Raw genomic sequence first — 19,079 nt, 5'->3', positions numbered from 1 at the left:
ACAGCTGGTGGTCTTGAATGACACAGTAATTGTTGGTAGTCTGTAATTGTTGATGAACATAGAATGTGTGGGATGTAATGACAGACAAGTGATATAATGTAAAGATGTGGGGAAACACGAGTGGGCTCTGAGGAGCACCAGGAGAGGATACAGTACATGATAGCAATCGCGTAAAGTGTGGTCTGAAAATGTGGCTACTCAAAGGCTTTTTAAATCTGGATCCCCAGCCACTGTAAGCCTTTTGTCATTTACTCATTATATGAAGTCATAGTTCTTCAGGCTTTAAGATGAAAGCAGAGAAATTTTGAATCTGAACATTTGGATTCAGGTTTCAGGTCAAGATTTATGCTCAGAATAGTTGCTCTTGTAGTCATTATAAATAATTCAATATTGGGCATATCACCACCAAGGACACTCATATTCATTTTTTCCATTTAGAAATTCAACATTCCTTCACCAGATGTGTTCAGTACCTCCCTTGTGTGGTCAGTTGAAACTGAAGGAGAAAGGAGGAACACATTGTAATGCCACTCAAAGGCCACAACAAGCTCTGTTGAAACCCTGTTTTCCCAGTACTGGTTTTGCTGGTTTGCTTAGTTTTTATTAGATTTTAAGATAGTTTGTCAAGTCACCAAGCTATGTACGCACACACACACAGTCTCTCTCTCTCTCTCTCTTCTTTAAACGACACTACGCCACAACATTTTCTTAAATTTTACTGTAACTCAGTTAAAGTAGAGCACCACCTGCAGGCCTTTAGATGTCACATGCTGTTCAGCCCAGTAACTGAACAGCAGAGATTTATTATAAAAATATAATGTCCAACCACTTTCTATCATCTCTATATTTTCCACCATCTTCACCTGAATTCTTCTGGACACTGCATTCCCAAAGTCCCATGAAAGAACCGCATCTCTACACAGTGTACTTTACCTCCCTGAAATTATCACATTAACCCTCTGCACGTGGGCCCTCATGGTGCCTGAGTCATGTTTCCCGCAATCATACTGGTCAGGACTTTGCAGTGAAATTCCAGTGGACGGTTGTGTTTGTGGCGGTTTTCAAGTAGTCGCAGATGGTCTGAAATATCCCAGTGAAGGCAGAAGGCTCGGAGAACAAGAGCTGTTTGACAGTCTTTCCCTGGTATTGAGAAAATGAGGAGTGTGTTCCCCTGCTGGTGAGCACTCTTCTATACATGGAGCTATCAGAAGGGAAGACGCGAGGGGGGAAAAACATTATACTTGTGAACTTATAAGGCTCTTTGTAACAATAACTTTAATACATAACTGTCACATCTGTATTTAACTGGATAAAAAATGAAGAAAAAGTGAATTTAACTTATTTACATCATACAATCTAAAACTTACAAAAACATATGAGAATTTCAATTTTGATAACACTTAAAAACAAACTCTAAAAAGCGATTTGTAGAATTAAAAAGGCAAAATATCAACAACAAAATTACATTTATGTATATAACAAGCAAATTGAAAAAGATGACAAAGTTGCAATTGTAACATTTCTTGTTTGTAAATATGTTTCAGATTAAATGTAAAAGTTCAATTTTATTTTACCAGTTTAATTTCTGTGGAACAGCCGACATGTTGAAGTGTCATAGCAGGAAAAGTGCAGGTGTTTTTAATTAAATTAACATTAGTTAACATTAACAATGGCTCAGTTTAATTCAACTGCCCCTGAAATCCACCACAGTGAGCCAGCATGAACAACACCAGGACCCTAAAACTGAAGCAGCTAAATGGAATTCAGCCATCACTTGTTTTACACCTGTGCTTTTCCTGCTGTGACATGTCAACATGCAAATTAAATATTCTAAAATGTAAAGGACAAACATTGCTTTTGCTCTGTGATTTTGTTAAATGCAAATCCAGTATTGCTCCATACTGCATGATATCCTAATGTGGCAAAGATGTCGGTCAGTGTGGAAAAGTTCTTTCACATGCCACTTCTGTCCAAGAGAGCGTAAACAAACATTTGGTGGACAATTGTGCAGTACACAGGAGTGAACAAGTTCAACTGCTGTGCTCTCTAAATGATTTCACAAAAGTTTGAAAGTCTCTAACACAGTTTATTAGCTGATCACGCAGGTCTGTTACCACACACACGTGCAAAGATCCATCCTGCTGGTTTGAAGTTACTTTGAAAACAGCAAAATCAAATTGAAAATGTTAAATGTGGATTATCCATAATCTTAGCCAATGATTTATCCTGGATAACTACTTCAACTTTTTTTTTTCCAATTAAGAGATCTATTGTGTTTACATTGTTCTTAATTTAATGGCTAGGCCGGCTCCTGGCCTTCCATTACCCTAATAAAACCAATTCCATTAATGTAAGATAACAGAAAACAAATGACTTGATATGGCATGTGTTTGTTGTCTGCTGTGGCCTGTCTGACTTAAGTCTGTTTTGTTATTTGTCATTATGCACGTGCAACCAAACTAGTTTCCCCTCTGGGGATTTATGAAGTTGCCAAATCTAATCGATACTCCATAACATTTATTTTGGGGGCCAAATAATAATGTTTTCTAACTAGAAAGGAGCTAAAATTACTCTTTGTGTTATTGCCTCTGGTGGACTCTAGTCACAGACGTAGATGGAGGGCTGTGAGCCCACTCTGTTGATGGTGGTAGAGTTTGTGGTTTGTGGTGGTTTTCTGGCATGGCAGCATAATCACATGATTACTTAAAGGTGTCAGATCCCACCACTAGAGGGCGAGCCCCACCAACAGATTCCCTTCAGCAGAGAGGCACACCATTTCCTGCTTTTCTGAAGGTATGGCATTCAGATTTCCATTAAGGCTCACAGAAAAGTAATTCCACGATGGGTGTATTTATTATTTTTCATGATTCTACACCTGTATGTCCTGTGTTTGCCTCTTTTAATCATCTGCCTTGCTGTCATCCAGGCACCATGCCTGAGCTGTGTATATTTGACATGAACTGACCCATCATCATCATTAAACAACTTGCCTTCAAGTATATTCACAAATTGTTATGCCACATCCGTGCACATACACACAGGGATACTCATTCACACACAGGCGCACACACAATTTCCTCCCTCCAGTGGTCCATAAACCTCCCTGACACCCCATTCTCTCTTTGTCTGCCTGGGCAGGCTGCCAGCTCAACCCTCCCTCCCCTCTCTTCTCTCTCCCTCTCCCTCTTTTACTCTGGATCTCTCTCTCTGTGTATTCTGTATACCAAGCCAAGCTTCACAATGCTGCATTTACTAAACCAAGTGGCTTAGAAATTTGCAGTGATGTCGCTGTTCCCAGACCTCCCTCTCTGTGGTGGACGCGCTCTGTGAGGCAGTGCAGCACTCAGACAGCTCTGATGGCAGAGTGGGGCAGGTGGGCTGTGCGAGAGGAGAAACCAGCATCACCTGTTTGGGAAATCTAGAACAGAGGAGGACAAAAAAAGAAGGAGGAGGGAGTCTTTGGAGAGTCGAGGTCTCGCTGTGTCTACCCGTCCCGCCCTACTCTCTCTCACATGCACACACACACAGACACACTCTCCCCTCGCCTCTCCCTACTTCCCTCCCTGTTTGTCTCCTCCACTCTCCGATGCTGGTGTGGTGAACAGCAGGACACTCTCGGATGAGCTGCATGGAGGCACAGGGAGGGGCAGGGAGCCCAGGTAAGAGCCATTTTCTATTCTTTCTTTTCTCTGTTCAAGATGCATGTTCAAGATGTTTGTAATTGTACAGACACTTTCTCAATGGTGGGACTGAATGATATTTGTCAGAGGAGCTGCTCTTGAATCATGTCTCTACATTATTTGTCTAGTCAAGATTGTCTAGTAGAGTTGGTCCTTGATATGTATGTTTTACAGGTTTTTTTATAGGTTTAAATGTAGCAGTGCACCAGGACTCTTTGATAATTTTCCCCATATAGGATCCAGTTGTGGAGGGTTCTTTTCATATCCACACACTGTAGGTCAACCATGCAAAAGCTGGACTGATGAAATACAAATTGCAGCACAATAGTGGGCGCATATGGCCTTTGTGTAAAGGCCATCCAGAGAAGCTGCTGTGTGGTAGCACTGCTCAGTCCTCAGTGCTCCACTATTGCATCCACTAACATCTAAACATTCAATGGGCTGATAATTTTAACTGTATTAAATGACATATCCATGTAGGACAGATTATAACATTGGCTTTGATAAATAGAAAGATATGCAACTCATAACGTACAAAGTGAGGCAAAGCAGTAGAAGGGTGGTTTATTTGTCAGTATGTTACATTAGCTGCCTCTGAACCTGCAGTGTTCACTCAACCACTATTAATATGTTGCTTTAATACTCTATTGTACCTTGGGGCAAAACAATGTCTCTGCAGCCACTATAAGTTGCAATTTCAGCAGTAATATTTTTTTTTTTATGGGGGATGCTTTTGTCCTGCCATGGCTTTGTTCCACTTATCATTGTTTACATACACTACATGTCCACGCTGACCACCAGAATGAGCTGCCCATGATAAACTGGGATATTATTTGTTCATTATGATGGGATTGAATTAGAATGAACGTCATTATTATGATGTATCACAGGACAGGGTCACAAAGTGTGACTTCTGGATAACAGTGTTTGTATTGTGGCTGTTCTAAACCAACAGCCACTCTGAATTAAGAAATTAGCAGTAGATAAACCATTTCTTGCCCTACTTGTGAGGATTAGTATTAATGTTGCTAGAAAATGCACCAAAAAGACCATTGCAGAGTATATTGTAAAATAAACAAGCATTACTGTGAAGTACAGAAGATAGAGAGCAATCAGTACGCACAATGAATGACCTGGCGAAAAGGGTGCTGGGATGTTAATCCCTCCTGTCTGCGCTACAAACATTGATTTATTGAACCAAGACACTGAGTTTGATTCAACTTTTGGCAAACATACAGAATATCATTCTCTCTCTCCTTTCCTCTCCGTCTGTCTATCTAGGGTTAGATGATTCACAGACAGTCACGGCTGACAGCTTGAGACAGGGTCAGCCGTTGCCTGAAAAGACCATATTTCTGATAGCCGTCTATCTTTTGCCAACAGTGACTTATATTTGCAGTGTCTTCGCAGCCGGTTTGGCAGGTGGTGGATAGATCAGGCCATCTGGGTAAACATGTCCTCCTTTACATGCGGATAATACTGTGACTTTCTCGAAAGCTCTTTTCTTCTGTCACCGATTAACATCGTCGCTGAGAGCCAGACTCATCTTCCACCAAAATACTAAACATTGGGGCATATATGAGCGCACAAAACGAGAAAACTGTATAGTCAGAACAGCAGGAACCTGTGTAGTTACACAGGTGATCCTGAGAGATTCATTTTGGGTTTATTTGTTTATGTCTTGGACGGTATGTGTATCTATGGTCTAAAACAGTAATTTCTTTATGTGACATACAGTAAAGCCATGTGTATTCCTGATAGAACTCAAATAACTCATGAAAACATGGTAAATGTGCTTTTTTTATTAATGGTGCTGCAACCTCAACAGCCCAGTACTCTTGTGATGACATTTCCCTGGAAAAAGGTTGATTTTAGGGTTAATGGAGATCTTGGATGGATGGATGATAAATGATCTCAAAATAATGGTAGAATGGTCAGGAACAGTAATCCAGCATGATTTCTACAAAATCAGTGTTTGCTGAAGTAGGTGATGGAAGTGAAAACCGAATTTGATGGTCGATAGTCCAAATATTGAACAAACATTTCTTCATAACAGCAGAGAAACGTTATATTCTTTTGGTTTGTGTGGCTCCTCGCTGGGGGAAATCAATCAATAGCCAGCAATGAACACTGAGAGTCTCAGGGTAAAATCAGAATCCATCATGTTTTGGCTTGGCTTTGGCTGTAACACACTTTACATCTAAAATGAGAAATTCAACTGTCGAGGACCATACTGCAAGTAGAAATGGCCTCACCAGCCATCTGGTCCATCAGGATGCTGCTATACTCCCACACCACTTTCCATCCGCTCTGCATGTTATCATATAAAAAGCCATACTGCCATCATTTTTGCTAAATGTTGCACTCCAGATGAGTTTTCTTCTGTTATAATTTCCTTTTAAATATAGTTCTGTAGTTGTCTTTACTTTGTTGATAAATCTATTGTATGATTTCATCCAACATTGATTTGTAGCAACCAATCATCATATCATCCTATCACATAGAGGAATTTCAGCCTCCTGTAATTTGGAAATTGAGGTAGTTTATGTTGTAATTATAATTCTCTGTATTCTTTCAATTAAAAGTGCATCACTTCTGTGCTCCTGTCCTTACCTCAGTCAGCCTCACCACATACCCCGCTGTGTTTTCAGCTGTGTCAACCAGGTGAACAGAGTTGGTGCATTCTCCTGCATTTGAAGGGATGCTATTTTAAGTCCCTTCTATTTTCAGACTTTGTTAATAGTCTGTGTGAACTTGTTTTTCTATTTTGAATGGATGTTTGAGATGTTTTCTTTTTCCAGCTGGCATGAGTGAAGAGCATGACCAGGCTCTCAGAGTGCCTTTTCTTTAGAGAAAACATTTAAATGACAATAATGTAACAACTGTTGAATTGTATGTATTGAAAGAAAAATGGACAAAGAGTAAAATTGAGATATTCAAGCATTACATGGACAGGTGGTGCAGTTACCTGGGGACTCATGTCAGGTTTAGATTTGGTAATTGAGTTTGAAAACACAACATTGGGTACACAAGGAGGATAATAACTGAACATGACTGACTGGCACTGGAGCAAACGATGACTTCTATCAGTACCTGTAATCTCTTAAATGATTTCATCCCCTTCATTACCCCAAGATGTGTCTTTGCAGATTTTACTGCAGATTTTACTGCCTTAAATTGTTCTGTGTAAGATCTAGACCTGAGATCTACAGGAAGTTAAGTAGTGCAAATCAGCCAGCATCTCTAATGTGATCTTTTATTAAAAATCTAAAAACCTATGATCAGTATATCCGCCTTTTTATTCTCTGTGCTTCCTCTCACGCTCTGTTTCTGTGTGTCCTGACAGAGCCCAATAAAGACATCCAGAAGCTGCTGAAGCCCTCCAGCTCAGGTGACCTATCCAAGGAGTTGTTCCAGCACCCAGCAGGGGAGGGGGAGGAGGGCGGCCTGTCTGGGCACACAGCAAGCCTGCTACATATCACTGAGAAGCGACGTGAGTACCTGGGGGGGAAGAGGTGAACGTAGGGTGATATGTGAAACTGTGATGAATATTCATTGGTGGTAAGGAGGTGTCACGGGCTAATTATGAATGGAAAATGCCTTAAGCAGGATACCTGATCAATAGTGCACTTGCTCAAGTGTCTCCAATATAGAAGGAAATGAGGAATGTTAAATAAGGCGGGCAGAGGATATCCTGCTTCTGTTAAAAGAGTGTCTTATCAGTGACAGTCACTACTGGATCAATCCACAGTAAAATATAGTAACACATAATGAATCTGTGTGAATCCTGTGGAGCACTAATGCATTAGTTACACACATTTCACACGTATAATTCTGGACTATCTAAGTCCAGGTTGAGCCTCTCTGATCTTGAAACCCCCTGAATGATCACTGTCTATTTTAGGTATTCTGGTCCCACATTCTCAGAGACCACTGCAGCTTAGCCTTGGTTGAAAGGACTCATTGTGCATCCGTCCCATACAGAGCCCTCCCTGTACGTGCCTCACTCAGAGCCCAGGGCACAGAGCCGCAGAGACGGATACTGAGGCTACATGGGTGACAAGGCAGCCTTTATCTGCTCCACTAACTAAACACTCAGAGAGACAGCGCATTCAGAGGCTAACGTCTGTGTCTCTGTGAGTTAATGTGACCCACTAGCTGTGCCCACCTGACAGGTCAGCTAACAGTATGAGGGCTGTGAAAGATCACTGCTGCTTCAATTGTTCACATCTGAGAGAACACGTAATCAAAAGTATCATCCCTCTTATTACAGTACATTAATTCTCACCACTATCATTGAGACATCAGGAGTCAAATTTACCTGCTCTATGAGTTTTATGGAGATTATTCATTAAAGTTTTGTGCCACAGAGCCACATTGCAGCTTCATCTTGAATGGCACAGAAACAAATTCCTTCCCAGTGCTACAATTTTGTCTCCAGAAAGGGGGACCTCAGTTGATCCGGACTCATCTGCAACATTTATTTTTTATGCAAACAGCCTACTTTAAAAAGACAACATCTTAATATCCCAGATAAGAGCAAGTTGTCAGTTGGTTTGTGGCAACTTAATCACTGAAAAACAACAAACCCACATAAAACTGCAGTGCGGATAAGTTGCCTTTTGTTATTGTTGTTGGGTGGATGTGCAGGAATTGAAGATTAAAAATGCATGGTGACTGCTGTTTACTATTCAGAGAGCGAAAAAGGTGTATATTGTTTGCTTGTATTGATCTCTAATAGCAGAAAACACGAGTCAAAGGGAGGAACAGAGAAATGTGGGGTTAAAAACACATCTGACATCTTATTTTACAGCTTAAATTAAAACATGTCACACAGCTCGTCTCCAGTAAACCATGCTTTATTCATCTAACATTTTCGGTTAACTTGCCATCATCATGGTGGTGAATAAAGCATGATGTACTGGAGAAGAGTTTTGCGACAAGTGCTCACTGGTCTGTACTTTGCGTTCCCAAAGTTACCTGTCAGTTGTTGATTAGGAAACAATGCAACATAAAGTAACTGGACTGGGTTACAATGTTAATGATTAAAACTATCAAGTGGTGAAAGGACGAGTGCCTGTGGGCTCAGTCACTGTGAGGAAAAAGCACTTGCAACAGAATATGTTGTATAGGGAGAAAATCTTTTGGCATTCCTTGTTTGATGCTATCTAAATATCTCGTCTTCGCTCCATCAGAGTCAGACGTCATTACAAGCTGCTCAGGCTGGACTGATGACCTCAAATGAGCCAGTAGTGAGGGAAGGGGATTACACACAGCCAGCATGCAAGACGCATCCCTGCTCTGCTCTCTTATCTCTTCTCCCAAATGTGAACTCCTCCCTATTCTTTGTTCCGTCAGTTGAATTTATCTGTACCTTTCTACATGCAGGAGAGGAACGGGAAAGAAAATGAAAAGAAAACCTTTTTTATAGAAAATCAAATTGACAGAATGCAAACAATGTGATATTCTGAATTAAAGAAAACACAATTACTCTTCAGTGAATTGGAGGGCTGTTTATTTCACACACATTAACTAAAAAGGCATACATATTAAGTGTGAGATTAAGAGCATGCTGAAAGATATTTCAAGAAGGAGTCAAAATGGATCAGAACACACAAATTCGACTTTATGGGCCACCAAGCTGTATGCTGTAAGAAGAGGCGGTGGTCTTCCATCCATCCATCTGCTTCAGGCACAAAGTCCTCAGTTTTTTTTGTCTCAGCATGAATTCTCTATTGTCAGTCCTGCCCACTGGCGTCTCAGAGCTCCCCTGATTGGCTTTTGAGATGGAGGCAGTTGTTTCAGTGTGTCTGCCTGGGAGAGAAAACGTACTGATCAATTATTCAAGAAGAAAGGGTGTGGGAGAGGAAAAAAGAGATGGGGAGAGGTGGTTAAAAAACAAGCACAGCAGAATGGGAATAACCTTGTAACCAATCGAAAATAATTGCAGAGAATAATGCAGTTTTATACGCCTTCCTTCCTCTTCATCGTTCTGTTTCTTGCCTTTGCCTCAATTTCTTTTACATTTACCTTACTACGTGGCTTCATCTCTCTCTCTCTTCTTTCATCATTCTGCCTCTCTGCCTCTTCCTCTTTTCTCTTCATCCCCTCCTCCACAATTTCCAGCCTCCCTGTTTCACTGCCTCCAGTTTCTTCACTCTTCCTGAAAAGGGGGTCAAAAAGACTGATAGCTGTATAAGCAGGTAGCTTCCTGTAAAATATATTCACAAACACAGTCAAGAAGCAATCTGAAGTGATGGAAAATATGAAATGAATAAAAACAAACAGGTTCTATGTGATTCTTGTCAACCAATAATTGCATATTGCAGTGTTTCTCCACTGAATACAACCAACACCTATCAGACAACAGACCTAGAAAATAAAGCTTTGGATGTGAAATACTTCTGCATGTTGACTGCTGAGCCTCTCCATTGCTGCTGTTTAATCATATGTGGTGCAGTGGTTAATGGTGTGATAATGGAGTTAGTGGCTATCTTAACCCTTTAATGAAGTTTCATGTAGCTCATGTAGTTATTATTTGTCTTAAAGGTTTAAAGAGAATTAAAAAGGCACTATCACCTCCATCCTCTCTTTACTGCGATTTTCACCTTTCTTTGTCTTCCCTCATCTTCATTGTCATTCTCTCTCCCTATTTCTCGTTTACGGTTTCTAACATAATTTCCTGCGGAGCATTTATATGCTGGCCACACGGTCACTGTGGCTTTGTGAATATTCATGCATGTCATATCTACCTGGGTCATGGCCGGCATGTGACCCTGTCCTGGATATGAACATGACAGTAAAACTGGACGGTAGAGCAGAAGGTCTAGGGTGAAATAGAGGACAGGTGAGGTGGGTCTTTGATCGTCTTGGTCGCCTTTAGTTAAAGATGGTTCATGAGGACTGAAGTTTCATCACTCATTTCTTATTTGTATTCTCTCATTGTTCGTGCTTCCTTATTTTTCATTCCACGTGTCCCCTGGCATTTCTGGTGTTGAGTGTTTTTAATATATTTGAAACGAGGCACAATGACCAGCCACCGACTTCAGCATGACAATCAGTCTTCTTTTAAATCAATATGTGCTCTATCAGGTGGACAATGCTGGGACTTAAAAGTAGCAGCAGACAAACAGCAGCATGATAGTAGGCTCTGCTTCTTCAGTCTGAAGCATTGTCTTAAACAGCCTGGAAAACAGCAGGCAAACAACATATGATAATAACAGCTTTCAACCTGTCACGTAACCCATTGTTTTCCCCACAAGGTCATGCCCACAAACACCCAATAAAGTGCTCCGTTCAGACTTGATGTTGCCTGGCAGGCAGGCGTCCACTGATTCGTAACGAAATACGAACACACCTCCGTCTGCAGTGCAGCCGCCAAACATCTTTCTCACTATAATGGTAGATTAGTTCAGCTCTGTTACACAGAATTGGTTCCTAACTTGGGTGATGCGGAGACAAGCAGATGTTCCTGGACCCTTGCTAGGCTTTATGTATGTATTACAGAGTCTTTGAATAAATTTCACTTTACATACATTACATTGAGATTTAAGCTTTGTAGGCAGCCTGATTGGAATGCTAAGCCTGGCACGTCAATGCACACCACATGTTGTGTGCAGCAGCCTGCCGACGAATCAGAGGCTTGTGCAGAAATGAACAGGTGCAACACACCCGGGAGAAAGATGGAGGTCACAGTGTGTTAAAGAACTGGCTATTTTCATCTCCACTGACTTTAGCTCTTGTTTCAAAAACACACAGGTGTCAGGCTGAAACAGAGACGCTCACTGATACAGTGGTGAGCTCAGAGGTAGATTCAAGAAAGCTACTGTGTGTGAAATGTTTCTGAAGTAGAGAACACTCAGCTTTACAAGAGATGTACAGATAAAAGAGTACAAATGTTCTATGTTGAAATCAATTTCACAATAGTGCAGCAAGAGCGAGTACAATGAAAGAGATTCAAGAGCGGCATTGCATGATGGGCTGTGTCTTCAGAATATATGTAGTGCCACTTCCCACACTTCATTTTAATGATCCACTTTTCTTCTGCACTGCCAGCAAATATGAGTTAATCTCCCAAATTCTCCTGTTTTCTCTCTCTGGCTTGTAGAACCTCTGAGTAGTGTGTCTTCTTTGGAGGTCCACTTTGACCTCCTGGATCTCACTGAGCTGACTGACATGTCGGATCAGGAGCTGGCTGAAGTCTTTGCTGACTCTGATGAAGAGAACCACAATGAGTCCCCAGCAGGTAAGGCCTAATGAAAACAACGATTCACTCAAGGGTCACAAAGACTCACAAAAATGTAAATAATGTGCACATGTACACTGCAAGCAATAGACCATGCACTTACATACATGCACTTAACATTTCAAATGTGTCGTTTAGGTGTGCAGGCAGATCTGCTGAGCCATGAGACATGCACATATTTTAATGTATGCAAGTGTTAACACAAATCACAAATTATTATGAGCCATGTCGTGTGCTAGCATTTTCTTTCCACTCTTTTGCCCTGTAGCTTCATTTTAAAAAAGCTTGGTTGGGTTAGTGACTTGCACATAAAGCATTTTCCAAATTAAATGTCCTCCTTGCATTCCTTTACCTCAACTCAGTGACAAATACCTGTGTGTGTGTGTGTGTGTGTGTGTGTGTGTGTGTGTGAGTGTGAGTTTCATATAGTTATGGCCCAGCAGGGTCCTAAACAGGCCTGCTGAGCCATAATGATTTGAAGTGACTTCTTCAGGGACTCATCAGAAACATATTTCACAGTGTCATGGATAAACTGCTCTTAAACATTTTAAATGGTCTCACTCTGGTCGATTTTTATGAGAAACAATTTTATTTAGATCCTATCAATCATTCTTGAAAGTAGGAAAGAAAGGAAACAATGTTGTGTTGAGCCAAATTAATCAAATGTGGTAGATGGGCTTCATGTGCATATTAAAGAGCAGAGACAGTTCACCCTGCATGTGTGTCACAGCGGCAGGTACGGGATAAAAATGATTCTGTAAAATGAAGCACAAAATCTTTGCCATGTTTTATTTATGACCTGGGAGCCTCATCCTGCATGCGGACGGTGAACTCTCTCCTCCTCCGACACTCCTGCCTCTCAGCATGCGCACAGGATTTCATGCCAGCTCAAGACTTAAAGGGCCACTGACACCGCTTATACAGTGCCTTTCAAACATCGTATATTCCATACATGGACTGTCAAAACGTTTAAAGCATCAAACTTTCCTTGATAAACATGTCAGACTTTCAATTGTGATGCTGTCATCAACTAGGGGTGTGACCAACCCTCATACTTTGTTTGGCTGAGAATACACAATAAGTTCAAAACAGACATTCAGTGACAGGGCTGACATGGTCATGATGGTCACATTGTGGCAGTGACTTAACAGAGAACCTAAAGGTGGAGGTTGATCACATGTGTATGCAGAGAGATATTGTTTGAATCCACTGAAGCACAGTGCTGGACGAAACCGATTTTGTATGTAAGGACATACATTTCACTCTAGTGGGGAGACAGACATTTTAAAACTTATATATCAGGGTTTTCCTCATATTCTTTCTATGCTGCTATCACTTTTATTTTCTCTTAGATTTCTTATTATAGCATCTCCTCCTTCTTCAACAACATCGTTATCTCCCTTCCTTCTCTTTTCTGTTCATTACTAATGTTCCATATCATGGCACAGCTTGTTATGGGTGAGTTATGGTCCCATTGGGCCATCTGTGCGATATGCTGCTGTCTTCAGCTCCACAGCCAATCATTTAGATTAAAGATGTTATATAGCTCTTAGTGCAGGGGCGCATCTTATGCGATAACCATTTTCTTTGTTTCTTAGTAAAACCTTGTGCATCGTTGAGTGTAGAGTACTCTGTGCTCAAGTAAAAACTAAAACTGAAAACGGTCCAGTTTATAATTTACACAGTGAGGATTCTTAATTAAGGCTCACCCACTTTATTTCTCACTGCTGCTAGTGATAAGACAACTGTAGTGTAAGACAGGTTTGTTCCATGATGGTGTGGTAATCATACTATACCAACACTAGATCATAGGAACAGATTTATTTAAACCTGCAATAGCAGTTTTTTTGTGCAGTCCAGTATCTCACTTCTTTTAGCTCTATTTTTGGTCTCTACCAACTCCTGAGAGAAATATCAGGCTCTTTAGCAGCTAAGCGCTCCACTATGTTCACCAGCTAGTCGCTGACTGTGTCAGTCTGCTGTTTGGTGCCGCAGTGTTTACAAGTCTGTAAGTAATACTAGTATATGACATTTACCTCCCCATGTTCCACAGCCAAGCAGAATAAACAGTTTTAGCTTGTCCAACCTTTCCAACTGTGCTCTCCGACACAACCACACCAAGTTTCCTCAAACTCTTGTTTGACCACAGCTGCTTTTCAGTAGCCAACTGCAGGAGATGCAGCAGCCAAGAGGCTTCCAATCCAAGGCCTCATCTCCGCTGCTCTGCCTTCTGTCAATCAGGATGAAGTCCTGCTATCAGGAGATACTACACAGCTGCACACACTGTTATGGTGTTAAATGATTTCATTTACACAGCCTGAGATCTGTGAGAAAAACTAAATCTCAACAAGGATTCAATGTTTGCTCACTCAGAATGACATTTTCAGATGCAAATGATAACCTCATAATAACCTGTGTCATTCACTCCTGTATTTTCACCTGCAAAAATCACCTGAATAAAAATAGATTGCCATCTGAGAATGTGGCAAACATTTCTTCCTTGTTGAAAGTCTTCAACCTTCCAACATAAGATGTATTATTTTGAGCAGCGCCTTTCTTCAACTTGCTTCTCTCACTTCTACCTGTGAGCTGTTTTTGTCTCACGCTCACCACAGACACAATCCTCCTCTACTTCTCCCTCCGTCTCTTAGCTTGCCTTTATCCGTCATTCCCAATCTCTCTCTCTCTCTCTCTCTCTCTCTCTCTCTCTCTCTCTGTCGGACTCAGTTTGGCTTGTACAGAGGAAGGATAACAATCCCAGATATTGGTCATATGATCACCAAAGACATAACTGTCCCAGTGGTTTGAACATCACTGGAGCTGAATGTGCCAGTAATTATATGCAAGTTAAGGTGCTTTAAGTTGTTGATAAAAGTGTCCATCGAACATCTGATATATTGTGTAGGAGATACTATAGGATGCTAAATCTCGATTTGTTTTCCACCATACGGAGTTGTTGCCCTGTCGCATATAAATTTGTCATTATGAAAATAAATTTTTCTTAATTCTGCAACAGTATTTTAGATCATCTAAAACAGCGAAAGTATATGTTTCACACAAACAAACATTTTCTATTGTCCCATGCAGATGTGCTGTGCAGACAATGACACAATGACAGTGGGGTGTGTGTGTGTGTGTGTGTGTGTGTGTGTGCGTGCGTGCGTGCATGTGTGGGAGAGAAATGATTTATCCAAACACCAAATTATTGCACAAATATCAGCTGTGAGGACCAGCTGTTCTGTTTCATCTGGATTCCCTAAAAACCTCCCTCATTATTCAGCCCTGTAATTTCATGCAAGATGATTTTTGTCTTGAACAACCCTGCTGAAACTATAATAGCAACATATTACTAACTGAATTGGGACAAAGACAGTATAATGAGTGTAAGTTGGTTTAAGGACTGCAATTTAATTAATTTGTGTCAACGTTTGCATTGTAAATGTGTTAGTATTGAGCTGTGTTCTGTGAGCAGTAGACTCTATGTGAATATGCTGAGTGTGTGCCACTGTGTGGATGCCATGTAAGCGTTGAGGGAGAGGTTAAAGGAAGTACAGTGAGGAGAGGAGAGGAGAGGGAGAAGATGGGTGAGCGAGTTCATGCTAAATGTAGGTTCCTGAATAATTCACTTTTCCCTGCTGGAAACAAGGCCTGGTGCTTCAAATCCATTTAAACAGTTACCATAATCTGAGTAACTACACTAGCACATTATTTATGGATGCTTGTGTCTTGTTTGTTTTGTTTACTCTGCTGTCTGTCTTTTTCCATTTTCCCTTTGTCAATTCCTATGTTCCTCTCTTCAACTTTCAGCTACTTGGCAGTTTAAAGCCTAATTCAGATCATCATTCTTTCAGGGACGGTTCAACCAAAATGAGTGAACATGATGAGTTTTACTTCATAGCTAAATTCCAGAGAGCCGACAACATACACTAATTAGAGATTCATCAAGCCTCTCTTTCTGGAAGGCACACAACAAAAGGCTGACTTTGTCCAGTAGGTTTGCTCTTTGTTTCTCACTCAAATGAGCTTGATGAACCATAAAGTTTACCCACATCCCAGAAAAACTACCACAGGCATAGCTTTGGCCTCTTTGTCGTTGGAGCGGTAACAGGGTTTTTAACTGATGACACTGCGGACTATAACCTATTGTGTTTCTGTATGGTTGATTTTGTTTTTCATGTTCAAGTAATATGAGTTGTTTCAGAGCAGGTATTTGACCAAGGATGTGAAGGGATGAAGTGATGCAGAAAATAAGGAACAGAAACAGAAACTCATTGTCCGCTCATACTACTACTACTACTTACTATGCAGCATGTAATGTATCATTCCCATTGTTTGACTGCATTATATAGACAGTGTCTCCCAAGAGGTTACCATCTCTGACAGTTTATGTTTGGTGTTTGTGGTGGAGGACAGAAAGATCTCATTTGAAAAACAACTCTACAACAAACACCAGCAAAATAAGTATTTTTTTTTCCAATCTACTGTCAAAGATAGAAAACCTGCAGTGATGTCCCTCCTAAGGAAGTGAAGCATGTTGTATTCTAGCCCACAGAGAGGCGGTGCAGCTTTCTGTCTTGGATCATTCAGTGGTGATTTATCCTGTAGGAGCACAAGACCACTTTTTATAGAACAGCTCCTTTGAATGTAAAAAGGTCAAATGCCAGTCAACTCACAGCCTTTGGGGCAGCTCCAGGCTTTTGAAGACATTAGAGATTATCATCTTTGAAAACTACTTGCCCCACTTCACAAACACTAATTGGGATGTGCTAGGATTAGCATACACAAATAAAACAGGTGCTGTTTCCCTAAAATGGGTTCAAAGACAAGGACATTGTCACAAATTTGGTGTTCTACAACAGTTGTTGTCCCTGTACCTTCACAGGTTTTCTGTAGGAGAGTCTATTGTTTCAAAAGCATTAAGTTATGCAGCAACAAGCTGTCTGAAGAATCTAATGGCTGCCAGCCAGCAGCACAGAAGTAATAGAGTACAGTACCCCATAGCTCAGGGTACTCTGTGTGTGTGTGACAGCAAGAGAGCCAAGGGAGAGAAAAAAAGGGAAAATCTATGCATGTTATGGGGAGGTATGTACTTACTTTATCCCTCAGGTGTGCAAATGTTCTTCTGTGTGAGCTTTTCAATTATTTTCTTGTTCATTTGTCAAATGTCAGGGCGAAAACAGGTAAACAGAAATCAGAACAATGCACTCAAGGAATGCAAAAATTACATGCCACACACACACTCACACATTATGCAGAATGTGCACATGGCAGACACACATTTATATAACTACGTAGACGCGACAAGCAGTCATCAGCAGGTGTTCATGACGCTTGCTGCAGCAGACTCCTTCATGCTGCTGAGGAGGTTGTTGTCTTTCTCATTAAAATCCAGTGGAGACGCCATCAATCTTCTGAGATCAATATGTCTTTTCTACCTCACCCTTCCTCTCTCTCCCTTTGTCTCTCTCTAATGTAAGTGAGGATATGGATGTGGCTTTAGGGAGATATATAAGCCAGGTACTGAGTGTGACCTTCACTTAACAGACCTAACATTAGACTGATATAGGCAATGTCAGGCAGAGCGAGTTACCAGCTGTCTATCAGTCATTCCCTCTGTTGTTTTGTTGTCCTCCCAGTAGGTTGGACATCACCACCAAGTGGTGCAAAGTGGGACTGAAAGAAAAAAATCAAAAATTTGGTGGCCAATATTAAAAATACAACAAAAGAAACAGTCGGTATAAGATGGCCAAGTTGTTGTGAGTTTCAGCAGAGAGGTTGTTTATGGTATTTATATATTTCCTGGTTTATACAAAGAGAAAGCAGCTTTGTGTGTGAGGAATACTCTTGTGAATCATTTTATATGTCCCTTTAGACATGTCCCTAAAATGTAATCAGTGTGATCCCGGTAATCTTACAATCTGTGGCCTGTCTAGAAATGGCTGGTGTGTATGTGTGTGTGCAGGTATGCTACATAGACTAAAGGCTTTTAATGGCTGGGAGAAAAGTAAACAGCAACTATCTTGCAACTATTTAGTAGGTTTATATGACATAAAAACGCTGCATCTATATTTATGTCTGCCAGGACTTTGGATTCCTGTTGGTAACAAATAGTGGTGTGTTTGGTTCCCCAGGTTCCCACCAGCCTGTGCTGCCCAGAGGTGGGTACATGCGCTCCCCCTCGTGGACACGCTGCAGCAAAGTCGAGACCCCACGAGAGAGAAAGCACCACAGCGACTCGGACACCGCAGAGCCCTTAATGAAGCTGGAGAGGCCGAAGCAGCCGTGATGTCTGATGTGAAACAGCTGGACCGCAGAGAGAGAGAAAACCCAGAGCCAGCCAGACACAACCAGAGTGGGAACACAACGCGGACCAAGAGGCCCCCATCTGCCACTGTGCACTCACATAACGTTTCATGGTGCTGAACAGACGAGTTCTGGTTCAACTCTGGACTTCGTGCTCTACGCTCTAACTAAAGATGTTGAGATGTGCAATACATACACTCTCTCTCTCTCCCTCTCTCTCTCTCTCTCTCTGTCTCTATCTCTCTCTCTTAAACACACACACACACACAATCATAGTTTTTTTTCCATGCAAGGGGTTCTTAATGCACTCTGGGCTGCCAGATGATTTTAAGCTTTGTTTTTTGAATGACAGACAGGGTATGAGGTGAGCAGAATATTAACAGCACCTCCATCCTTACAGCCTCTCAGGGTGGGAAATAGTCTGGACAGCGAGATTGGTTCCTAAATTCTGTCCGCAGCTTGTGGCTAGAGCTTCCATGTGAAGTTCAGATGCTGGGATTCACATTGAATTACCAGGATATGATCTGAAACATAAATCAGCAGAACTGCTCAAAGTAAAATATCACGCTGAGGCTATTACTTAATGTGTTGGCTTGAAAATGTGACTTTTCTTCTCTTTTTCTGTTGCCTACAATTAAGGTAACTTAATCAGTGGAAGTGCACGTCAGTGAGGCCACACTCTTTCTATCCATCACACCTTCTTCATCTTAATGAAGAAGGTGTGCTGTTATTATAATTGCCTAAAAGGAAACATTTGCACTTCTTTCACTGAATTGTATTTACAGTGCCCCACAGAATTATTGCCATTTGGTGCAGATGACACAAAAGATAAACAGATCAAGTAGTGAGCT

The 19,079-nt window shown here is 41.2% G+C and overlaps 1 protein-coding gene across 1 annotated transcript; it reads left to right on the top strand.

The window, feature by feature from the left end:
* The first annotated feature begins 3,628 nt into the window (after nt 1-3,628).
* Nucleotides 3,629-18,211, top strand: dbndd1 (dysbindin domain containing 1). Its single transcript, XM_070918463.1, has 4 exons — nt 3,629-3,659; nt 7,027-7,173; nt 11,788-11,925; nt 18,057-18,211. The coding sequence occupies exons 1-4, from the start codon at nt 3,629-3,631 to the stop codon at nt 18,209-18,211; spliced, it is 471 nt and encodes a 156-aa protein (XP_070774564.1).
* The last annotated feature ends 868 nt before the right edge of the window (nt 18,212-19,079 follow it).

This window comes from Enoplosus armatus, chromosome 1, assembly GCF_043641665.1.
Source record: "Enoplosus armatus isolate fEnoArm2 chromosome 1, fEnoArm2.hap1, whole genome shotgun sequence".
Lineage (NCBI taxonomy): Eukaryota > Metazoa > Chordata > Actinopteri > Centrarchiformes > Enoplosidae > Enoplosus > Enoplosus armatus.
This window is presented reverse-complemented; position numbering and strand designations above follow the sequence as displayed.

Bases quoted from the DNA above. Each gene is read 5' to 3' on its own strand.
- dbndd1 (XM_070918463.1), top strand. From the start codon at position 3,629: ATGGAGGCACAGGGAGGGGCAGGGAGCCCAG. The intron at 7,174-11,787 runs GTGAGTACCTGG...TCTGGCTTGTAG, and splicing joins ACATATCACTGAGAAGCGAC to AACCTCTGAGTAGTGTGTCT. The intron at 11,926-18,056 runs GTAAGGCCTAAT...TTGGTTCCCCAG, and splicing joins CCACAATGAGTCCCCAGCAG to GTTCCCACCAGCCTGTGCTG.